The 23,977-nt window shown below is 35.9% G+C and overlaps 1 protein-coding gene across 2 annotated transcripts in view; it reads left to right on the top strand.

Annotated features, from left to right (window-relative positions):
• LOC145662988 (monocarboxylate transporter 12-like) overlaps positions 1-23,977 on the top strand; it is an 881,834-nt gene that overhangs the window by 706,203 nt on the left and 151,654 nt on the right. For both annotated transcript variants that reach the window (XM_081729091.1, XM_081729092.1), the window contains one exon: positions 17,552-17,860. In XM_081729091.1, coding sequence (XP_081585217.1) covers positions 17,552-17,860 — 309 coding nt within the window. The remainder of the gene's footprint in view (positions 1-17,551; positions 17,861-23,977) is intronic.

Genomic DNA, 23,977 nt, shown 5'->3' with positions numbered 1-23,977 from the left:
TGATTCAAAGAGTAAAATCCGAAAGGCTTATTAATGCTGTTTTTGAATTCTGAAGAATTGATAGTAAAATTTGATACTTTTTTCTTTAAAAAAGAAAACTTCGTTTGACTTGTTCGTACTGTTTGGAGTATGTTTGACCAGTTTGTGTTTCAGATGTTTCGATGTTGCAACCCATTCAATTGAGTATAGTAAAGTTGTTTGCGGTTGTTTTTCATCGGGAAATTTCCGTTTACATACTATATTGCGACAAATTAATAAAAATAATTTCTTTTTATGATAAGAATTTATGAAACTTTTTCTTCGGTTTGAGAGAAAGGGAAATCTTCACTCGATTAAAGGTACAAATTTATTTCTTATTTTTAAAGAAAGGAATATATTAGTACTAGACTAGAGAGAGAGAGAGGTCCTAGACTGGCCTTGAATGTTCATATTACAGTTAAGTGTGAGAGGTCCTTGACTGGCCTCGAATATTTGCGTCAAACTTTAGAGGTTCCTGACTTGACTGGAGAATTTGCTTTATTATTCAATTTTTGAAGATTTAAATTTCAGCGAACAATTCTTTGAATGATATTAAATATTTTTTTCTTTTCTCAAACTGAGAAATAAAATATTTATTGAATCCAGATTTTGACTTGGCAGCGAGAAGACAGATTAATTATTGTAATTTATTTGTAATAAACATTTATTTCCTGAATTGGTTGTGTTGTTATTTGTTTATATATATATATTTACTGTTAATTTATGAACTATCACTCCTCTGGATTTCCGAATTGAAACAACAGCCTGAGCTATCCGGATGCTTGCTCGTGTAAAGCCCCTTCTGAGGCCAGGCTGGATTGGTTTTTCCCACCTTGTCCGCTAGGCTACGGATGGGGGCGTTACACTAGTTAACGGAGTAAGTGTTGTGACTTTTTGGCAACACTGATAGTTGCTTAGTTAGCTGTTCTTGTTTCTTGAAATGGTTTGGTCAGGTTGTCACAATTACTGATTTCATGATAGGTTTAAGTTAACAAGGTTAGTCAAAATCTAGTTATTTTAGGAGATTTCCTCATGACAAAAGATTCAAGAAATAAAGATTGTGTTAGTTTTTCTTTGTCATTACTTTCCCAAAATGTAATAAAATAGATTCTTCCATTATCTACACTGTTTTCTTTATTTTCTCTTTGGGGTCGTGAGAGGTCATAAAGTTCTTGAGGAGGGGGAGGAAAATAGGGGAAAAAACGACACGTTTTGTCTTGTGTATCCACCCTCCTCCTGATGATGAGACAACATCTTGACAAATCATAAAAGCAGGATAGCAAACACCAGTACAATGCATTTTTTTTTTATTTCTTTATTGAGGACATATTTGGAAGCTGTCTTTTCGGAAAATTTTGTCGAAACAATGAACTTAGGTAACATTGCATATTCGCGGCCGCGGTTTCCGGTCTTCTGTTATTGCACCCTCGGTAAAAATATCCTAGTTCAAAAATATACGGCTCGCTTTGATTTTTCCTTCAGTGCAGAAATTCGAGGCTTCGGTCAGAGGATACCATATCTTCTCTCTCTCTCTCTCTCTGTTTCTGTCTGTCTCTGACACTCTGACTTTCTTCTTCCTATTTTCAATGCATTATATATATTGTTCCCCCTGCCCACCAAATTGTTTTCTTACGGTAACTTGTTTTATGAAGGCAGAAAAAGGGCCTATTGGCTTGTCTAAGAAGGAAAATTTTTTAGTCAAATAAAGCAGTTGTTTCTTTCCGTAAACATAAATTTAGGATAAATGGATTTATGGCTGCAAGACGGATCCTCTCACCAAAACCAGAACTGATATCTGCTTAGATTTTATTCGTCAGAAAAGGGGGGAGAGAAACAGTGACGACGCCAGAGGGGGGCAAGGGGGCGAGCACCCCCTAGTAGCTACTTCTGCCCCCCTGACTGCTACCTAGACTGCCCCCCCCAAGATTCCTACAATCTTTAAACATTCTACATGTAGTATTTTATATCAGTATCATAACCAATCTCATTGTCAAATTGTAGTCTACTGTACTTTCCATGCATTTACTATGTAGTAGATAAGTCCTCAAGCTTTCTTCTTTGAGCGGCTGAGTATTTCTGTTTTCTAATTTAGCGCCTTTTGAGGTAAATTTTAGTTATACTTCTTATGATTTTTAATTATTGTGCCTAGCGAGCAATAGTAGATTTGGTCGACTTGTTTTCTTCTCATTGGATCAACTTCGATTGGAAATAAAAGAAAGGTAAAACCAGTTACGTAACTTGTTTGTATTTATCCAGGTTTGAAGTTTTCAGTTTCATATTTTGTTTTATTTAAAGGTTCTATACTTATCTTTTCTGAAACATTATTCACAGCTTTCAATATTCAGAGGATGTGCTTATAACAGCTTAGTTTGCAACTACCAGGGCTTAATTTTTTGAAGGGGATAAAATGAGTTGTGTTTTCCCTTCCTGCAAATGATAATAATAAATTTATGGAATTAAATTGATTCCCAATAAAACGTATTGTCAGGGTGCTGATCTTTAGTTAGTAATTGGCTTACACTATTGCTCCCTTACTTATTTTGTTTCAAAATACTGACGTGACGTCTACCATATTGAGTAGGAGCTGCTGAAAAATTCGTAGCCTAACCCAGAAGGAGTGCACGTGGAATGGTGAAGTTTTACTTCTTCTACACTTTCCCCGAAAGTCAATATACTACCTTGTACACTGCTCTAGTTTTTGCAGAAAAGTTAAAAAATCTGAAGATTTCCTCACACCACTGTTCGTAGCACTATCCCTATCAGATCTAAAATTGCGTTCTTTCAAGTGTTATTTAAGTTTGGGAAATAAGTACACGTAATAGTTAGACGGAGCTAAATCTGCGGAATAATAATGATGATCTAGACATTGAAATCCTAGATTATGCAATGTCAGTTGTGTTCGCAGGGGCTTGATGGACAGATGTATTCTCCTGAAAAAAAAAAAAAAAAACAGAATTCCTTTCTTTTCATTTTCCAGTGCGTTGAAATTTGAATTTTTCTTTCAGTTTTGTAAGTAATGTAGAGATTCTGGATTAATTATTTGACCGTTGCGGAGGTAGTCTATGAGTACGACTCCATACTTACCCCAGAAGAATGTTGCAAACAGTTTCTCAACCTACTTCTGTGTCTTGAACTTCTTGGGGCATTGGAGAAATGAGCGCTACTACTCCATTGACTGTTGTTTCGATTCAGGATCATAGTGGTACAACCATATTTCATCTATGGTTACTATTCGTGAGCGAAATTGATCAGCATTACGGTCAAATTGAAAGAAGATTTCTCTTAATGCCGTCACTCTTTTATTCTCCTGACAAATATTTTGGGAACCCATTATGTCGAGAACTTGAGCATACCCAAGCCATTCTGAATTATGCTACCGACGAGTTCCAAAGAAATGCCCTGAATCTCTGACACAAGTTTTGCTGAGAAGGTAAAAACTGAGAAAGCGGGGTGCAGCCAGACCTCAGACTATAATATGTATATCGTGAGTTTACTATACACTTTAAAAAGTATATAAACAATAGCTTAAATTATTTTTGTCACTCAAAAATTGGGGTGGCCTAGGCCCTCCGGCCCCGGGCTATATCCACCACTGACTGAAATGCTGTAATTTTCAAGAACAATGTCACATATTGCATCCATGATTTCGGGAAGAGTCATTGCTTTTAATCATCCTGGATGTAAAACATAATTTGTTGAGAAATCACCACGTTCATACTAAGCCACTTACTTCTTCACCATTGTATATAACGGAGGAGAGACCCTTGGTGGTACTGATTTCCTAATTAATTTACTTCGGTGACTTTCCTTGGTGGAATAAAAATGGTATAACAGTTAGGATCTGAATGTTCGTGAAATTATCTGTTTGGGCACACATAATCACTTCAGAAGCCTGAGAAACAATAGGAATTTCATTATTAATATGCAAATTTGTATTTGTACATACAGAGATATGTTTTTCTAAACTGCGGTTTCATTTTTCTACCTAGTACCTACACTCCTTCTGGATTGGACTAGGATATTTTCAGCAACTCCTCGTAAATTCTCTCTCTCTCTCCCTATATATATATATATATATATATATATATATATATATATATATATAGAGAGAGAGAGAGAGAGAGATGCGTAGCATATAGTACTGGACGAATGTGTTACTCTTAGCATACGCGAAAGTAATTCAATTTATGTTTGGATTTCAAAAGTCTCATTGAAAAATATTTCATATGCAGACGTTACTTATTTGTTAGTTACAAACTTTACCTGAAATAAGTTTAAGTTATAATCATATCGGTCTAATATAAAAACAGCAACGAAATTACACAATGTAATGTAAAATAAGTCAAACGTAATAAATATGTCATATTTGGCATGGCAAATAGCCGCCCCCCTGAAAATGTATCTGCCCCCCTAAGAACTTAAAGCTGGCGTCGTCACTGGGGAGAAAAATGCTGTCGGTACTCCACTACTTTTTTATGGTTTTGTTTTGATTTTGAGGAAAAAACTAGTGTTTCAGATTGCAAACAGTTTGAAATATTATTTCAGATGAGCTTGGTTCGTTGCGTGAATTTCATTCCATTCCTCAGTTTGCGAAAGACGGTTTGTATTGAGATGAAAGTGCATTTAAGTTGTGAAATATATATTACTAACGCTGCATGTTTACTATAAATACGACTATTTGAGTTACCGTTCTTACCAAGTTATTTGAAAGTTTTATCTTGCAAGTAAGATTACTCAAATGTAACATGCCGATTTCATTCATACTTTACATAGACAAAGACTACAGAAAACTGGCATTTTTTAATACCGAGAATGTGGGCTGTAAAATCAGGCATTGTGAATCGGAATGAATGGATAAGCATTGTGTAACAATGCAACTATGAAACAAAACTATGTAAACTTTGAGTATACATTATTTTAAAAGGGTCGAATGAAGACTATATTATTCCAGTATTGATTTGCGAGACCGCGAGACCAACGCGAGAAGTCTCGCGCGAGACCGCGAGACGAGACTTCCAAAATTTTGCGAGACGCGAGACGAGAACTTAGGTCTGCGAGACGAGACGAGACGCGAGACGAGAACAGCTTTTGATTTTGCGAGACGAGACGAGACTTGTTTCAGTTCTCGTCTCGTTTGGTCTCGCGCCCATGCCTAACTACTACTACTATAACATTATTATTATTGTTCTTCTTCTTCTTATTATTATTATTATTATTATTATTATTTTTATTATTATTATTATTATTATTATTATTATTATTATTATTATTATTATTATTATTATTATTATTTTAACACCGTGTATAAACATGAAAGTTAGGAGGTTTGTATCTGAATACTAAAATCTAGTTGACTGCTGACCTCGGTAGTCATGAAGTCTAGGAGGCAAGGACATCGTTCACGAGGTTCTGGATTTGAGTTCCGGAAGAGCAACTATCCGGGCTCGAACCAAAAATCGTTAAAAGTTAGAGGGCGCCGGACACACATGTTCAAAACTGCTTCGTCCGGATTTAGGGTTCCCAACGGCTCGAGCGGCTCAGCTTACAGCTCATTCCCTATCGAGCCGAGCCAACAGCTCACCCAGCCAAACCGACTCGAGCCGAAACAAACTGAGCACCTTCTAATACTGAATGTCTTGTAGGATAATGTTAATTTCAACTTTCTACGTACATATTTCCTATTAGTTTATTCCAGGATCAGTAACCATTTTGCATGTGAAATTGCTTTCTTTCTAGGCAGTATACTATATGAGTCAACCGACAGTTTGCATGCTACAGAGATATGTATATTAATGAAAATATGCTTAGATACCTCACGTCAACACACAATGATCGATACTTGTACACGTAACAATTCTATCAGGGGATTTAGAGCACGTGAAATATGGATATACAAACATGGTGCTGAATATAAAGTCACCTCTGTAATTGTTCCCTATATAATCAACCGTTCGTTCACCTTCTATTATCTTAAAAAAAAAAAGAAACAAATAAATAAATATATTGACTTTTTAAAAGAGGCCCATAAAAATAAATTGCCGGCTGGTGGATTTTTTGTTTACTAATTATGAATATCTTGACCTTCTTAGTCACAAGAAGCTAATTAGTTTTTATTTTTATTTTTCCCCTTGTCATATTCAAATATTGCTCAACAATAATAGCTTTCCCAGGCCCGTATCCAGGGGGACTAGCCCCCCCAAATTTTGGCTGCCCCCCCCTAAAATTTTCACGATAGACTGGCAAATGAACTATGATATGGTTGCATCGGGCCCCCTCTACATTTTCGGGCTGGCTACAGGCTTGAGCTTTCCTCCTCTTTTTTGGTGCAATCCTTTGAAATGAATAAGCTCAAAAATAAGGTGCCCAGCTTATTTTTAGAATATTTCAAAGAAGCTAGTACTAACTATCAAAATATTTATTTTTCATAATAGTGAGATATCTGCTCCATGATTTTAGAACATTCAGAGTATTGGAATGATTTGTAACATTACCTCCCGGCGGGAAAGCATTTGCTTCGAGTTCTCCGTTAAGCTATAGGATTATATTTTATAGATGTAGTATCCCTGATATTGAAAATGAATCTTGAACACCAACAAGTATAGTGCGTTTACTCAATAGCAGTGAAGGTCGGCAAATTTCTTTCAAGTTTTCATACTGATTTTTACAACAGCATCTGTAACTCCCTCCAAACCTCTTTTGACCACATTTGCAGGGTTATACGTCTTAATACACAGTGTGTCTGTTCTTTCTTCACAATAATGGCTAATATGAAAGAGATGTTAGGCAATATAAGAACAAGGAAGCTGGTCTTATGAACAAGGAATCGAGCACTAACCTAAAGGACAGCATTTGGAACTATGACAACAAAGACTCTACTTGGAGTTGACCATCCAGTCAATTGCTTGAAATGAAGATTCTAGTTGGTCATTTAGTTATTGATGGTTTTCCGAAAGATTCCTTGGACGATGACTTATTGATGGCACGATCGCCCCCCCTTCCCCCGTCCAGAAGAGGATAAATAAAATCCATCCCAGAGTTTGGAGCTCTTAAAAGTAGCTCTAAATAGCAGTATTACAACCCACCGCCTCCCCAGAAGTCCATCCTGGATCCGTCCCCTGCTGTAGAAGGTGACATTCTTTATATACGGCACTTCGTTTGAAGAAACGAACTATAGCTCTCACCGCTTCACCAGTGGGTTAGCAAAATGAAGCAACTACTGGCATATATTAGAGATTAGTTTAATATGTTGACACAATTTTTATCTGCTAATGAGAACTAGTAATATGGGAAAAGCAAATGGAATCGTGAATGTGGGAAAGCGGTGTACACTCATGTCCAAAATTATTGTCGCATGTCTATAAATATGTTGTTCTATGATTATAATTTGATAACGAATTCATCCGGTATTTCTTATAATGTTAGTATGTGTATAGTCGGTAAAGACATGTGGCAAATTTCGTGTCAAAAGAGCAGTAAATAAGAACAATACAATGGAAACAAAACTTTCTTTTCCATTCAGCAATATTTTGTTTTACTCATTCTAATTTTCGGATTTATAATTCTTTTCCTATGAAATTTACCACAATTATACATTTTCCGATTATACACATAGTATCAGTATTAAAAGTGTCCTGCAACATCATTATCAAGTTATATTCTTACAAGAAGACAGTTATAGATATGCGACAATCATTTTGGACATGAGTGTACATCGTGATGCATAGTTTCAAGGACCCCATTTTCTCCGAAACGGATACGGGTCCAATAGTTCTGACGTCAATTTTATAAATCGGGTTAGGATGCAAGTGTTTTATGGAACTTTAGGATCATGAGTGTCATATTGAGTCGACGTCAGTTTCCATGCATAGATTAGCTTGCATGCACTACAGTTCTCAGTTAACTTCTTTCTCTTGATATAGCATTACTTTGCTTTCATAACGTTCCTCATTGTAACTCTTTTCTCCTTTCTCTCTATTTCTTCTTCTTCTGCAAATAAACACATTATATTCATAGTATTTTTTAGCGGTTTCCTTCAAATTTAATATAATTTTAAAGTCGAAAATGCTTTCATGCACGTTAGGTTCAATGTATTCACAACTGAATCATCTTCTTAGATATTCTGATATTCTTGGCAGGACATTTGGCGCAAACTGAGAATTTTCCATTCACCACAAATTTCGGCTAATTTCTTTGTCTTGACATATTAATTTTCTGCTTTCATACCGTCCTCTTTTTTCCTTCCTCTGTATCTTTCTAGATGTCTCTCATAATATAGTTCTTTCTCAGCCAATGTTTTAGTCAGTTTCTCGTCCTTTTTTCAATTACACTTAAAATCGTTCTTTTCTCCCCCACTATTTCTAACATTTCCTCACTCATTATCCGTTCGACTTAGCTAGTTTTTTCCATTCTTCGAAAGCTTTCAGTCTTTTTTTTTTATATAACTGTTGCGTAGTGTCCTTTTTTTTTTTTTTGCCAGAATCCACAAACTTGACTTTTCTTGGTCCTAAAGGTTTCTATCCCTATTCCTATCCTTGCTTTTATTTCACGTTCGCATTATCATGCCCTCACTAATAATGCTACCTAGATATATTGAAAACTAATCATCTGTTCTATTTTCTCTCTTCTTACTTCTATATTTAATATCAACCGTTTCGTTCCAGACACCAATGATTTTATCTTTCAACACAATGAAGGAAGAAAATGTTTCAAAATAAGAGTTTTTACGAGTAGCACACGCAATTGTTTTCAGAATGATTTAGGTCTATTGGCTTATCCTAAAAGAGGTATTTAATTTAAATTCATATGCGAGGTAACTGAGAATTTTCAGATACTGATATTCTTTTTCAGCATCCATTGCTTTTTTCTTTTCTTTCACATGAAAACACGATTTTGCTTTCTCGGAATCATATTTGATTCTGCTCCAAAGAAATAATATATCTTTCTCTGATCATTTAGTGGTGGGGGTATATATATACATTCAGTACACGCAACTTCGGCTTACGTGATAATTCCAGAAGTTTGGGAACTAACCAAAGATGGCTTACATCGGAAATAGATAAAACCAGGAAAATTAAGTCACGCATGCAATTACAAAGATGAAACTTATCAGATTTTAGAGAATGTATGAGGTTACAATTGTGTTAGAAATTTCATTTTGAACATAAAAACAAAGTGAAATGATTGTAGTTGTTAGTGGAACATTTATATTAAATTACATTCAGATTGAATTATTTTTATCTAAACAATCTTGTATAACTTATGTTTTCCTCATTCATTTAAATTATTTTTCTCTTGTATTGGTAAAGTTAATATTTAGTCGGATTTATTGTTTAAGACTAATTTTTGCGCCGATATATTGTTCTTTAATTCAAAAAAGTAAGAAAACTTCGTTTTTTTATAAAAATGAAAATAAAACTCAATGTTACAGACAAGCAAAACAAAAGGAAATTAGAAGGAATATTTTGAAGCTTCCAAGACGGAAGCAAGCTAAACATATTTTTCCAAAGATAAAACATGTTTTCTTATATTAATAGTTGTATATTTACGGATATAGAGAGATCAGGGCTCAAAATTTCGAAGCCAAACGGAATCGCCAATAAAAAAAAAAATAATGGTATCGTCAGTATCTCTCACGTACAAACTATGACAGTTCCCCCACGGCCTTAGGTTTGACAAAGAAAGATATTACATCAGGGCATAAAATTTCAAAACCAGACAATTAGATTCAAGATAATCAATTTTGAATTGATAATTTATATACATGTTAGAAAATATCTTACTTTAAGACTTCACGTTTGTGAAGCACTCTCTCTCTCTCTCTGCACTGAAGTACTAGTTGTCGATTGCAGTCTGAGGATCAAAATCCTTAAGTGAAGGGCCATTGATGGAAACTGTCAACAAATCATCCAGCGTGTCAGTCTTCAGTGAATTCCTGTAAGCAGTCTTAACTGTTGAGATTGCTGAAGCCTCTCTCACATGAAGCTGTACTCACGGGTAAAATTGCACAAAATGTGACAATTGGAAGCAAATTTAAGAATTTCGTAATGAAGTTTTCACTGTAAATCTTTTCAGTATCTGATTCGACATCAAACTTCACATTCGGTGTCTTCTCTAGAAGCTGCGTAGCCCTGTAACTTTAGGCAGAAACCATTCCTATTGATCACTGGTCGCTAGCTCTAAATTTCTTGTCACCAGTGGCGACCTGGGGACCGGAAATTTTGCGTCCTGGAAAATACGGTGGCGTAACTAAAGACTTGGGGATTCGCCGCAAACAGCGTGGAGTCGGACCCCTTTTCTATGTTTCCTTGAAAAGACAACACGAATCACTGGTTGATTATTGCAACTTTCAGGGGAACATGCTGATGCTACAATAGGTCACAAATATACATCTAAATGCATGTCCGTACCTACAAACAAATGTTTATTTGAGCTTATATATCCTCTCCTGTTCTTTTTAAATTACAGCATATACAGAGATTATTTCCGATCTACAAATAGGATCACAAACGAAATGTAAACTAAAGAATATTTACTTTATAATATTGGAGTGCCGTGTTTAGTAATGATACACATGCCATGATTTCTAATAGGTCTATATGTATTGCACCAAGTTGATATTTAGAGCAATTGGCGACAGTAGTAGCTAATAATCCAATGGAGATAATGTAGTGTATGAAACACTAAGAGAATCCAGAGGGGACGATTCTCCTCCTTCCAGTGACATAGACACCAGTGCTGCAAAAGTCTCTTTCACCACCATCCCTCCACCCCAGGAGTTCGTCCTGGATTCGCCCCTGCTAGAATACCATTACAGGTGTCGCCGCTTTCCCATTTGAAGGACTCTACATCATTATTTTCTTTTCAGTGTTAGCACTGGTTCCATTATGGTGATTTGCATTAAATAACTCTTTCAGTACCATTTAACATTTATAATCCCCTATTTAATTGCAATGTCTTCAGTGCTCGCTATTTTGTCCACCTTAAAACATACTGTATTAACTTCATATTCCATTTCTGTTACCATACCCAGGTAGAATAATGTAATAAAGTACTGTATATTGTTGCTGTCGTATAAGTTAATAATGAAGTTTTGACAACAAAGTAGGTACCTCTTATAATTAAAAAAAATTAGAACAATAGCTCCATCATGACACCTCAATTATTCAAAAGTGTATCATCACAAATACAATAACATTTTTACAAAATGTTTTTATTTTTATTTTTATTTATTTATTTATTTATTGAAGTTTTATTGAAGTAAAAGATTTGATACCATGTGTGGAAATACAGAAACATTAGTGACACTTATAGTAAACAATTAAGTTTAAAACAACCATAACATACGACATGTAATCCAGATCTTTCCGTGCCACCATAGTTACAACTCTTATTGTAGCTAATTTTTACTTTATTTTTAAAACATAGTTCAAAACAATTAAATACAAAACACAATTTCAAGGTTATAGCTCATGAGGACTTCTGGAGCACCAAATATAAGCATCGTTAGCGTTAGATGTAAAAGATAACTAGTATGCTATAATTCCAAATTTGGAACGAGGCGTAAGATAGGTAGGTTTCTAGTGCATCAACTGTTTTCGTGAACGAACACAGCATACAATAGTGGAATTTGGCATATCACCGAAAAGTATAATAGAGTTGAAAAATTGTGTTTGGAGAACAAAACGAAAAGGCTTTCGCCCTATTTCTAACGCTGAAAATTCTATTTTTCCATTATTTACGGTGAGAATTCGCCCGCAAAATGCTTTTCCAAGGTAAAGCCAATGGGCATTCCGTTTTTCGGTTTTATTCTTCAATGGTATGTCCGATTGGGACATGCAACACCTTACAACACACAGCGCGCGCTTCCAAATCACTATGTCAAATTTTGTTAAGAGGCCTCATCCCGGCGAAATTAAAATACCGCTAATTTTACAGTAATTATGTGATATCTTCAAATGGGTAAAAGATAATCAAAATGTGGAACTAGAGCGCCCTAGACAATATCATTTTACATGAGATACCGTTATCACGATTCACTTATCTGCTTTCGATTTCGAGCCATTTTGAAAATCGGCATTTATTTTCGCGTTTCTAAACGGCTGAAAACGGAAAGCCACTAGGTGACTTGTGATAATGGTACCTTACGCAAAATAATATTGTCTAGGGCGCCCTTGTTCCACATTTCAATTATCTTTTATCTATTTGAAGATATCACATAATTACTGTAAAATTAGCGGTATTTTAATTTCGCCTTGATGAGGCCTCTTAAGAACGGTTTAGGCATCTCGGGAGGACTATCCCGACAAACGAACACCTGATCGAGTACCGAGGGGCTTCGGTCGCTACGCTTTGAAAACTTGTGTTCGTAAAACAAAACGAAAACGGCTTCTATTTCTAATGCTGACAATTAGTTTTTTTTATTTTTAGAGAATTTGCACGCCAAATACTTTTCCAATAGTTAAGTCTATAGGCATCCAGTTTTTCGGTGATTATTCTTCAATGGTATGTCCTGATCGGGAGCCCATATGCAACCCCATACGTCATTTGCGATTCCATATGACAGACACTCAGTGCGCGTTCTCGAATCACCATGTCAAATTCGTTAAGTTCTGTTCAGGCATCTCGGAGGAGTATCTGGACAAACGGACGCCTAGGTTGAGTAAAGAGGATCTTCACTCCAAAAAGGATAATAAACAAGATGTAAGAACAACAATTTATGCTGTGAAAAAAAATTGAGGCAAAATCTGTACTTTATTGTCTCACGTTTTAGGGTAAAGGAGATGGATGATTAATAGAAGTCGGTGATCATAAAAGATTTGGTGGAATGAGAATGTGGGGGGGAAACGGGATAACCTCGTGAAAACCCATAGACATGACATTGGCCATCAAAAACTTACTTGACCTGAGATGGAACCAGGGATACTTCGTAGCAGAGGCGAATACTGAACTTTTTATACAAAATGTCCATGCTCTTCAGAAAGATTCGAAACTCCAGTGAACTGCGCCTCTTGATCGTTAGCCCCAGACCACACTGCACCACCCACTGAGCCACTGCCCACTCTCTCCTAATTTCTGCTTTAATAATTTAATTAATTAGTATATTTTGTCGAACAAATGTATTTTTAAAAGAAAATCATAATAAATAAGTTTGTAAGAAAAACTAACTGAAATGATCAGTCAGTGACATCCAATACGTATTTTAGAAAAGAAAACAACAAAATAGTTATTTATGATTGATAAACAAATGTAATGTAACGAATAACAATTGTCTGATTTTTAAAAAGCGGGCATATTCAATGAAAAATATTTGATCGCCTTCCTCCCAGGCTACCCGCCAGACATCCTGTGGCCCGCAGCAAGACGATAAATATATTTTTTTCAATTATTAAATTTGTATCTCTCATCTACACATAATAACGATTCAAATAGGTATTAAATATATACAAATGTTGACTGAGCTTAGCTTTCTGCTTCCAGTGGATGATTGATTTCAGTGTTATAATAATATCATTACAGTAGTAATAATCATAATATTAGTTATTATCTATTACGTGGTATCACTGTGATTAGGTAATAAACTAATCGCTGAACAAAGCAAACAGATTTTTATTATAAAACTAATATCGTGTAACAGATTCGCCAACTAAACACTTTGGCTTCATCAGACGCTATCAGATATACCAAACACTATCAAACAGACATTATCAGACACTATCAATTAGACATTGTCAGACATACCAGACAATATCAAACAGATATTATCAGACGTACCAGACATATCAGGTACTATCAAATACACATTATCAGACATATCAGAGATTAGCAAATAGACGTTATCAGACACTATCAAACAGACGTTATCAGACAATTCAAACACTGTCAACAGACATTATTACACATACCAGACACTATCAAACAGACATTATCAGATATATCAGACGGTATCAAACATACATTATCAGACATGCCAGACACTATCAGACATACCAAAAAATATCAAACAGACATTATCAGACACTATCAAACAGGCATTATCAGATATACCAGACAATATCAAATAGACATTATCAGACGTACCAGACATATCGGGTACTATCAAGCACACATTATCAGACATATCAGATATTATCGAACACACATTATCAGACATATGAGAGATTATCAAACTGACATTATCAGACATATCACACACTATCAAACAGGCATTATCATACATGTCACACACTATCAAACAGACATCATCACACAATTCAAACACTGTCAAACAGACATTTTGAGACATTTCAGAAATTATCAAACGATACTGTCCGATAAAGTCAAAGTGTTTAGTTGGTGAAACTGTTACAAAATACTTGTTTCATAATAAAAATATTTTTTTACAATAATTTACATAAAAACATTAAAACAAAGGTTTGAATAAAACAAGTTTATTTTTAAGACGTTTGGTTTACCAATCAAAACTCACATTTACACATTTATTTCATTTGTCCGTCCGTCCATCAGGGAGACAAAAAGTCTCTGAAGCTACTTGATTGATCACCATCACTTTTGACCAAGGTATAGAAGGTTAAAGGTTAGGAATCAAGTTCGTTGAAACAGGTGGTTTATCCATTTGATTCGAAGGGTATATATTTGGGTGGATCGAAAAAAGTGAATTTTCGAACATCGAGTTCGAATAGTGCGAAAAAAGTTGCGTAATCACATGCTAGTAAAGGACAAAATGTTGAAAATATTTCTATATTTTATCTTCTGTTCGTACAAAGGGCCTAAAGTTCATACAAACGGTCGAAAGCACTATTTATTACCTTAACATTTCAATTTCAAGGATTAAGTTTCCGACCTCTAACAGAATGAAATTATTTTACTTTAGTTGTTTACTAATAGTACAAGTGTTTTTTTTTAATTACATAAAGTTTGCGCATAAGCCTAAAGTTAGTGCATTTCGGTGAAAAGTTAACTTTTTTTAACTGTTTTAAAAACAGACATACTCTATATTAAAAACATATATAAGGCCATTTTATCCTTATATATATGATTTTATATATTCAAATTTGAGATTAAATCATTAACTTCCAGCTATTCACCCAGTTCGGAAAATTATTCTTGCTAAAATGACCCAGATCATGGATATCTCAAATCCTGGGGCTGGTTCTTCTTAGACAGAGGCAGAAGAATGTCTGTCGCGTGCCAACATTAAGTTTTAAAAAAAGTGCCAAAAAAGAAGCCCACGAAATATCAAAATCAGTGTATGATGATGAAGCGGTGGTATTGAAGACTGTTTATAAGTGGTATGAGCGATTCAAAAGTGGCAAGGAGTTGGTTGAAAATGAGCAATGATCGAGACGTCCTTCGAAGTTAAAAACAGATGAAAACGTGCTAAAAAGTGGCACAAATTATTTGTTCAAGCAGGCGATTGAGTATTCGAGAACTTTCCGAAGAACAAAACATCTTGTATGGATCCGTGAAAAGCATTTTAACCGCCGATTAAATGGGCAAATGGCTTCCTTCTTCAACACGAATATGCGCCGTGCCACACCTTGCTTTTCATTCGCGAGTTTTTGGTCCAAACTCCTTTGTGTCTACATTCGCTGTGTTCTCCAGATATAGTACCATGCAACTTCTGGCTCTTCCAAACGATTTCGTCCAAAACCGTGCTTAAGGGAAAAGGTTTTGACACCATTCCTGACATTGAGACGACCACGACAGAGCAGTTGTATACCCTTCTAAAATAAGACTTTCAGAAATGCTTCCAGTCATAGATTCAACTGCATTGCTAGCTAAGGACGATACTTTGAAAGAGGTTAATTTAAATTCCATGTAATCTTATTACTTTGTTTCTAATAAAAATTATTCGCCGTATATTTCATCACACTTCGTACATTATTTTATTCTATAGGGTCTGTGATTTTTTTTTAATTGGCTACATTTCGCGCTGTATTGCTAGACAACGCTCGAGTGGTCTTTCATTGAATAGCACAGGATAAGCCATTTTAATTTTGAACATGGTATGGAATTGTGAACATCTAGCGTTTAGGTTTACAGAAGTAACAGTATTTTCAAGAATGGTGATTCCCTAATAGCTGCATAGCGGCTTGGTCACCAGACCTGTCGAGTTGTGTTTTTTTCATTTGTGACTCCTGAATGCTGATGTCTTTCTACAGAGGCTACAGACGATCGAGAAATTGAAGAATGCAATTCGGAATGCGGTCGCTGCAATAACACTAGAAATGACTCGCTGAATAATGCTGAACTTTAGGGTGCTATTGCGAGAATGTATCGCTCACGGAAGTAGGCCTAAATGTCTGGGCGATATAATCTTCAAACACTAGTTGAAGACTCACTCAATGTGTGTGTGTATTGGTAAATAAATGGGAAACGTTACTATGTATAATACAGAGCCGTAACAATCGGCGTACACTCCCTGTTTGTAGCTCATATTACTTATTATTGAATACTTAAATTGCCCTGTTATTCATTAAATATTAAAACGACTAAAACTGATCGCATTATGCAATACACAATATTCTTGCAAATAGTCACCTTAGGCTGTGCCCTTGAATGTAGAATAACGAAAGAATCACAAAAACGATGGGAAAACCGATCGTCAATATATCATTATTGATTTATCACAACTTTATGTATAGTAGGCGTATGTTGGTTGAAATTGGAAAGTTCTAGCGGGGCTAACTTTGTTTTGTTTTAATGGTATTGCCCTTTTATGGTCCCCAGAAGGAGAGGGTCAACCATTGCTCCAACAAGGGGCACTGAGGTGGGAAGACTAGGCTCTGAATCAACCGGAGATCTATATAAATGAATTCACGGGTACCCGTTGCTATGGCTTCTGGCAAAGCGAATCAAGCTTAAAGTGTTACGGTACCTTTTAAAATAAGTCCTGATTTTGGAGGGAAAGAGGCAAATACCATCCTGCATCGGAGCGAGCTCACCGATTGAGGGCCAACAATACTGTCCTGTACCAGAACCCAATAAATGTGTTGCGACGCTGTCATCATCATCATCACAGGTGTTCTGCCAAAAATGGCAGGTCACTTACCGGAACTGAGAAGCTTCCATGCTCCATGGTCTTCCACTAACCTCTTCGTCTCCACGTACGATTTTTCTGTTTTAATATCGTCCATTACTTGTAGTGTCCTTCGCCCCCTCGCTCTCTTTCCTGTCACCATACCCTCTAGCACGTCCTTCATGATACAGTTCCTTCTTAGCCAAATTCCAGCCAGTTTCTCTTCCTCTTCTTAATAATATCTAAAATTAATTTTACTCTTCCACAATTTCTAAGACCCTCTCATTCGTTTTCCATTCGACCCAGCTAATTGGAGAGTCAGAGTACTATTAGCTCCACACCCAACGACGCTAATGAATGATGGTAATTAAAATATTGACAGGATCTATATTGCTTCTTTCCTTGATATTTCGAAAAGGGTGTATATCATTATGACGTATTCTGTAGGATATTATATTAGAAGATATGTAAGACCTATTTGAATTACTATGTATATTTTCTTTGTTCCTTTCACAGATTCTCGTCTGTTGGACAAGTACTACGCTCACTTTGACGATGAGCTGGGTGAAGACTCGTTGGACGGCGTCCGAGTGATTAACGAACGTGAGATGAACAGCTTGCATAAAACTGTTCCCGCGTTGAGGCGGCACGACGTCAAGACCTCCACTATTCGGCAACATTATTACCCAGAGGGTGGATGGGGGTGGATCATTTGTGGATGCGGCTTCCTCGTCCATATACTCACTACGGGGTTACAGTTCTCCTACGGCGTTCTCTTCCTCGAAACTGTGAAAAAGTTTGGTGAAGAACGAACAATGGATGCCGGTGAGTTTATAATTTCATATTTTCAATTTCTTTGGCAAGTTACGATCACTGTTTGAAAATGCTTTCTTAAATTTGAGAAAACAAAAGTAAGTATTTTAGAAATCTTTTTTTTTTTTTTTTTTTTTTTTTACCTTTGTACTGAGGACAAAGTAGTGCATTATTACCTCTTAATGTTAGGTATTTATTTCTTGTCTTCTTCAAGAATGTGAAAGTTTATTCTCACATCTACTTACTTGCTAGTAATTTTCGGCAGATAGGTTTACTTTTGAGTCATCCATTCTTTAAAGAGTTTAACCGAATAAAAGTTCTTTAAAAGGTTTAAGCGAATAACCGAAACTAATGTACGTGTTTATCCAGTCTCTTCATTTGCCCGTATGTCTGTGGGACAAAATATATTTGTCTGTGTGTCCGTCTAAGAGACAATACATATCAGTCTGTGTGGCTGTCTGGGAGACAAAACATCTGTCTGTGTGTCCGTCTAGAAGACAAAACATCTGTCTATGTGTACGTCTGGGAGACAAAACATGTATCTGTGTGTCCGTCTGGGATTGTCTGTGTGTCCGTCTGAGAGACAATACATATCTGAGTATGTATCCGTCTGGGAGACAAAACATATATGTGTGTGTCCATCTGGGAGTATCTGTCTGTGTGTCCGTCTAAGTGTTAAAATATGTATGTCTGTGTGTCCATCTGGGAGACGAAACATATCTGACTGTGTGTCCGCCTGGGAGACAAAACATATAGGTGTGTGTCCGTCTGGGAGTATCTGTATGTGTGTCCGTCTAAGAAACAAAATATAAATGTCTATGTGTCCGTCTGGGATACAAAACATATCTATCTGTGTGCTACGGGCAGGAGGTTCCTCTCGTCTTTGCGCTACACTGGGTAGGAGACATCAACCCACCTCCGCGCTATTACGAGCAGGAGGTTCCTTTCGTCTCCGCGCTGCACTGGACAAGAGACACCAACATTCCTCCTCGCTGCTCCGTGTAGGAGGTTCCTAAAGATCAACCTCAAAGACCTCCGTGCTTCTACAGACAGGAGGTCCAAACTCAGGCCTATCATTTCAAGATACCTATTTATTTGTAGCACAGTGTACAAAGAACTTTATAGAACTTTTGATAATAAAAGGTGAGAGAAAAAGAAAAACCCATGTACCGTCTCTACCAGGGCGCAAAATTTCAAAGTCAGACGCACTCGTCAATCCAAAAATGATAGTCACCATTTTCTCTCATTTACTAATTATGAGAGTCCCCCCTTCCTTTCACATCCTTTGGTTTGAAAAAGAAAGATATTATATCAGGGCATAAAGTTTCAAAACCAGACATTTAGATTCAGGATAATCAATTTTGAATTGGATAATTCATGTACATATTAAAATATATCTTACCTTAAGACTTCACGTTTGCGTAACGCTCTTCGTGTCCGTTGTGAAGATTTCACATTCTATGTTTTCTCTCACTCAATGACAATTATTTTCGTGCGAAACAGAAACTGCGCAGCCCTGTGAGTTTAGACAGAAACTATTTGTACTGAACTCTGGTCGCCAGCTCTAAATTTATAGTCGCCAATGGTGACCTGACGACCGGAAATTTTGCGCCCTGGTCTCTACCATACATCACAATACGCATCAATTGAGAACAAATTCCTATCCGTCATGAAAAGCTTACTAGTGCGCTGCGGGAAAAGAAGACAATCTGTGTCCATATGTCCGTAGTTAATAGGTCTCCATTACAGGATATTTCACTTTACTTAAAAAAAAAAAAAATGAAATTCATTAAAATACGATGAATCATTTAGAATAGTCCTGTATTTCACTCCAAAATATATCACTTTGCTTCACAGAAGGAAAGCAATGCAGCATTTTCTTTTTAGTGTGGTGTATTCACGGGTAAAGTTTTAAGACAGATTTGCTACTCTTAAATCAAACGTATTTACTTCCAAATACATGTCGTTGCTGAAAGACTGTAGGTCAAGGTTAGTTAAAAATTACTTTGGGCCCTGAAGAGAAACTCATTTCCAACTTTTGCATTATTAAACAGACCAAATCGCATGGGAAATCTCCTCATAGCTTACCACATTAGTTGTTGCGGTAGGTTCCTTACGTTAATGTACAGTGTATAATTTGCATGAATAATATAATAAAATTGCTGTCGTACAAATTTAGGTATATATTTAAAGGAATAGTTTCCAAACTTGTTTCCCTGGCGTCCCCTTCGTGAATCCTGTATACTTCACGCTCTCCTCCCACCTTTCGGTTCGTTTTTGATTCCTTTTGCGATTTCAGATGCATCGTTGTATTCCAAAAATCTTTAATAATAATAATAATAATAATAATAATAATAATAATAATAATAATAATAATAATAATAATAATAATAATAATACCTATTTATATTAATTTCCAGGAAAATTTTACATACTATTGTACTCCATTATTATTATTATTATTATTATTATTATTATTATTATTATTATTATTATTATTATTATTATTGCCAGCTTTGTTCTTGGAATCATAGTTCTTACTCAATACTTGTTTTGTGTTTACACAGTATATTACTTAACGCCTGTTTGTTACAACATTCGTAATATTTGTTGGTTGACCAACATAAACTGTTGGATAAATGATGCCAAATTGTTCGTTAGCCAACATAAACTGTTATATAAATGATGGTAAATTGTTGGTTAGCCAACATAAACTATTGGATAAATAATTGTAAATTGTTGGCTAGCCAACATAAATTGTTGGATAAATAATGGTAAATTGTTGCTTACCCAACATAAACTGTTGAATAAATGATGCCGAATTGTTGCTTAGCCAACATAAACTATTGGATAAATTATGACAAATTATTGGTTGGCCAACATAAATTATTGGGTAAATAATGGCAAATTGTTGGTTGGCCAACATAAACTCTTGGAAAAATTGTTGCAAATTGTTAGTTGGCCAAAGTACACTTTAAACTACGTTAGGCCGACGAAAGTTTCAACTTTATTTTTGCCAATTTCCAATCCTGGCTACCCTTAGCCAACAGAAGACCTAACAAGTTTAATTCTAGCAAAACATCCCCTTTATGGATACATGAATATTTATCTGGTATCTGCTTTTTCACAGGCAAGAACGGATCAGAATGAACCTAGTTCATTATAATACTATTGATTTATATTATAATTAAACATATTTAATGCCCAGAAGTCTTCCAATACAAATCGAATCACTAGACTAATTTGTCTTGTATCTGCACGGTCGTACATATGGAGTTCAATGTTTCTTAATCTGTAGATCAGTTCTATATAGTGTGCTCTCCAAAGTGTCTGAGATCCACATAAATTACCTGTGCATCCTGCAAATAATATAAAAGTATGAGCGTACTGTATAAGATAAGGGGAGGAGCTACTGATCATCCCCGCCCATGTAGACAACAGATACCAGCACCACCTGATCTGAGCACAAGTTCTTCAGTCACTTGCTTAGGCTAGTTTTTCATCATCTTGTTGTTTTGTACCCAAAAACAAACACCGAATACGAGGAAGATTTAATCCTGTATCGGTCATGGAATCTTCTTACAAATTATACGTTAGCCCACAATATTCTTTGCGGGATAACGTCTGAATTTAGAAACCATCAATTATGTATAATGACATGACAAAGACATATGATTTTATTCCTGGTTTTTTGCTTCTGGCTTTGTGAGCCAACATATTCCACTTAAGAACTCCTAAAGCTGGTGTACAGCAGAGGACCTAATTCTTACAGAGGCAATTTTGGTATTACGGAACGTTTAAGTACATGGTTCGATGTTGTTGTAATACGTGCCTACATGACTAGGTATGAAGGTGAGTTTTTTTTTTCTTTTTTCGTATATAGGTAGTTGATGATACTGTTATTGTAAGTTGTTGAAACATCTTGGCAACGTTTCCAGTGTTCAGAAAGTCCTAGGATGAGATTAGAGTTGAAAGACCTTTGATTTTCTCTTTAATACAGAGGACATCCTTTATCTGCGTTAGGAAATAAATTAAGGGATTACATTGTTTTCTAAATATCTTCATGAAACCGCTTATTATTATTATGTTTTAATATGTGCATGCTTTCCATATATTGAATTGTACAGGGTGATTCAAAAGTGTGGAAACACTCAAATAAAATTGGAACTTTGAAGAAAATGTGAAATCAAAGCCTATGAATACGATGAGCGAGAGGGAATAAATATAGCAGTTTTACACTGAGAAAAATCCGTTATCCGGACAGCGGTATATTGTACAAATATACAGTATCCTTATGTTTACTACAGAAATCAGTACGGGGCATACGTTATCCATATGCTACATATGTTCTGCCTTTAGATGTTATTTCATGCTGTTGCAGGATGTCTGACATCTAACAGTCTTTTGGATATTACATGCGTATACGTATGTTACATACGTCAGCTATATGTTACATCTGTACGTGAGATCCTGACCGCCTGTACACAGTTTTTTCGTTCGCACAGGAAGTACACTTATTCGGAACACTTACACGGAAATTACGTATTTTTAGATACATTTTTTCAGTTATACGTTTGCTGTACGTTAAGTCCAAAAACTACAGGATTTATACATGTAACCTACGTTTTTATGTATGCCACATACGATTTTTTCTCAGTGTACATCCTATAAATGTGTCTTTTAGGCTAAAAGAGACATGATTATTGAAAGTGAATGATCATGGAAAAATCGGTAGAATGAGAATATGGCCAACTGTGAGAAAACACACGCACATGATGCTGACCTTCAGAAGCTCACATAGCCTGGAATCGAACCGAAGATATCTCGCACCAGAGGTGAGCACTGTACCACTGAGTCGTCGTGCTCTCCCCTCTTATAGCAGCTCATATGAGGACTTCGTCGGTCATCTTGAAAGGCTCCAAATTGGATTTTGGTCAAAATCTTAAAAACGAATTCACAAGGTATGATACCATTTTCTGGCAGCACGTGCTCTCAGAAAGACATCAATATAGTTATTTATTCTTTATCTTTACGCAAAACGTAATACGTATACTTGAAAGTAATACCTATGATGATTTGTTCATTATTTTGTTTATCATTCTCAAATTATTCCGACACCTTCGTCCTAATTCGCTCTCATCCTCAAGATTATTGTTACTTTCGCTCTTACCCCCCAAAAATAGTATAACATCTGACTCTCACTTGCCCTCATACATTGAAATAAGGGTTGATGACGCTTAGAGCGACCTCATGATACAGAACTGAGTGACGGAGTAAATTTTTGGTCCAAAATGTCTATTTTGTTCTGAAAACGTTGAATCTCTAAAAGTTCCAGTTTACAGGGTGTTCGGATGTTTTTTCTCAGTGTACATCCTATAAATGTGTCTTTTAGGCTAAAAGAGACATGATTATTGAAAGTGAATGATCATGGAAAAATCGGTAGAATGAGAATATGGCAAACTGTGAGAAAACACACGCACATGATGCTGACCTTCAGAAGCTCACATAGCCTGGAATCGAACCGAAGATAGTGTGGAACAGAGGCAAAGTTAGTCTTGAAGAATAGAAGGAGATTTCATGAGGTCTTCTAGAAATGCAAAATGACAAATCAGAAACTGAAAACCGGGAGAAATTCCATATGCATATATACAATATTCAATATATATATAATATCTAGCTATATCTAACACTTTGTTCTTAAGCTATGACACCTGAGCCCTGACGAGTTTATCAATTGTTGGCTGTCATGCTTCGTTTATTCGATCCACTGAGGAGCATAAAGTGAGATATGCCGTATCATCAGCATACTGAAGTACATAAATTGGTGCTTATGGTGTTGGCATATCAGCAACATATAGTTTGTATGATAGTGTGACAAAACAGAACCTTGAGGAACTCAGGCCTGTAGAACGAAGTGATGGGCCTGATTAATTTATATGAAAGATGAGCGATTATGAAGAAAGTAGGCTATAAGCCTAAATTACGATAGTAATAGAATGCAGAGTAATTTGGAGACAAGTCCTTGGTTCAAATTAACTCATATTTTTCCATTTCTCAAAATTACACATCGGATTTTACACTTATGCATACTTTTTTCTTTATCTCAAGAAGATGTATTGATTGCTATAC

The sequence above is a fragment of the Thermobia domestica genome, chromosome 10 (assembly GCF_964235325.1).
Source record: "Thermobia domestica chromosome 10, izTheDome1.hap1.1, whole genome shotgun sequence".
NCBI lineage: Eukaryota > Metazoa > Arthropoda > Insecta > Zygentoma > Lepismatidae > Thermobia > Thermobia domestica.
This window is presented reverse-complemented; position numbering and strand designations above follow the sequence as displayed.